The 1,596-nt window shown below is 51.6% G+C and overlaps 1 protein-coding gene across 1 annotated transcript; it reads left to right on the top strand.

Moving 5' to 3' along the window:
• Nucleotides 1-33: 33 nt before the first annotated feature.
• Nucleotides 34-1,329, top strand: DQ04_19701000 (hypothetical protein; the record flags this gene model as incomplete). Its single annotated transcript, XM_009317848.1, has 1 exon — nt 34-1,329. The coding sequence occupies one exon, from the start codon at nt 34-36 to the stop codon at nt 1,327-1,329; it is 1,296 nt and encodes a 431-aa protein (XP_009316123.1).
• Nucleotides 1,330-1,596: the final 267 nt, after the last annotated feature.

Genomic DNA, 1,596 nt, shown 5'->3' with positions numbered 1-1,596 from the left:
CTGCCCCCACTCATTGCGCAGATCAAGAATACGATGATGACGATGCGCTCTGTGCTGCTGATGTGTGCGCTGTGTGCGTGGTGCGCCTGCGGGTGTGCTGCCCTGGAGGAGCAGAGGCGTGCAGAGTTTCCAGGTGTTGGTGGCTACGCAGTAATGACTCAAGGTGTTGAATCACTTGAGACTGGTGGTGAGTCTTGTCCTGGTGCAACGACTGCATCCGGTGGTGTGTGCAGTGCTGCTAAAACACAGACTCCGGTGGTTAAATCTGCGAGTTGCACAGAGACGAATATGTCCGATGAGTGTAAGGCTCAGAACGATCTCAGGCTTTGCAAGGAAGAAGGTTCTGACGATTGCAAAGACACCCCGGCGATTGGTACAGGTGAACCTTGCCGAGACACTACAAAGCAAACTTGCTCGACTGCCCAACAGGTGAAGCCTGAAGGAATAGTCGGTTCCAACAGTGTTGACGATCCCAGCCATACAACTGGGGGTGATGATGATACTTGTCCAGACAAGAAACCCAAAGTGAATGGGTCTTGCGCGGTCGCGGGAGGTGAATCTCCACCGGAAATCGCAGGGAAAACCGTGGACCTAAGTGACGGGGCTCTTCCTCGTGAAGATACGCCACAACATTCTTCTGGGAGAGTTGTCGATGACAGTGGGAAAACCGGTACTGATGGTCGCTGCGATTCTAGTACCGTTCCAAAGTGCACGACCCCATCGGGTGAAACCCAGCATAACAATACACCGCTGCAACCTCAACCTCATCCCGGCCAAGGGGAGACGGGTGGAGGAAATTTGAAGAACGGTAGGAAAAACGTGGGTGACACCGATAACTCGCTGGAGCTCCAGAAGAGAGCTGATGGTATTGTCGGTGATATCAGCAGGGCGAAGGCCGATTTGCCTGCAGAAAAGGGCAAGAACGCCAAAGAAAACACGGATGCTAACAGCAGCCGAGATAAGATGGACAATCAAGTCACTGATAGCCCCACAAGTACCAAAGGGAAGGAAACTAGCTCTGATGTTTTGCCAACAGCAGCGCAAAATCCTGCAGCTGAGAGCTCCGGTGAGAATCCTTCCACACAGCAGCCGGCTAAGCACATTGCCCTACAGGGTACAGATGAACAAGATCATTCCAAACAATTACAGTCATTTTCGGAGAGTAGTTCGACGCGTGACACAGAAACTACATCCACAAAACCCAGAGACAGCCCCGTCCCCAAAAACGCGGACAAAGACACGAAGAATGAGGACAGCAGCGTCAGTCCTGTGTGGGTGCATGCACCGCTGCTTCTGCTGACGTTGTTTGCAGTGATGGCTGTGTCATGAGCATCGTGGACAAGTAACATGCTTCCTCGCTCTCTCTCTGTGTGTGCTGCAAGTTCATGGATGTATTTATCCCTTCTCTTCCTAATGATTGCTGGGGGCTCAACCGCTGCCCCTTTGTGTGGTTGTTTCTTTTGTTTCTCTCTGTGTGTGTGTGTGTGTGTGTGGCATCCTTGTGTTGTGGAGGGTGCGTTAATCCTAATTGCTTTTCATTTCTACCTGCATGTGCTCGTGGAGTACGATAACCCTTTTATTCTGTGTGTGTGTGTG

The sequence above is a fragment of the Trypanosoma grayi genome (genome assembly GCF_000691245.1).
Source record: "Trypanosoma grayi strain ANR4 Tgr_1970_V1, whole genome shotgun sequence".
Lineage (NCBI taxonomy): Eukaryota > Euglenozoa > Kinetoplastea > Trypanosomatida > Trypanosomatidae > Trypanosoma > Trypanosoma grayi.
This window is presented reverse-complemented; position numbering and strand designations above follow the sequence as displayed.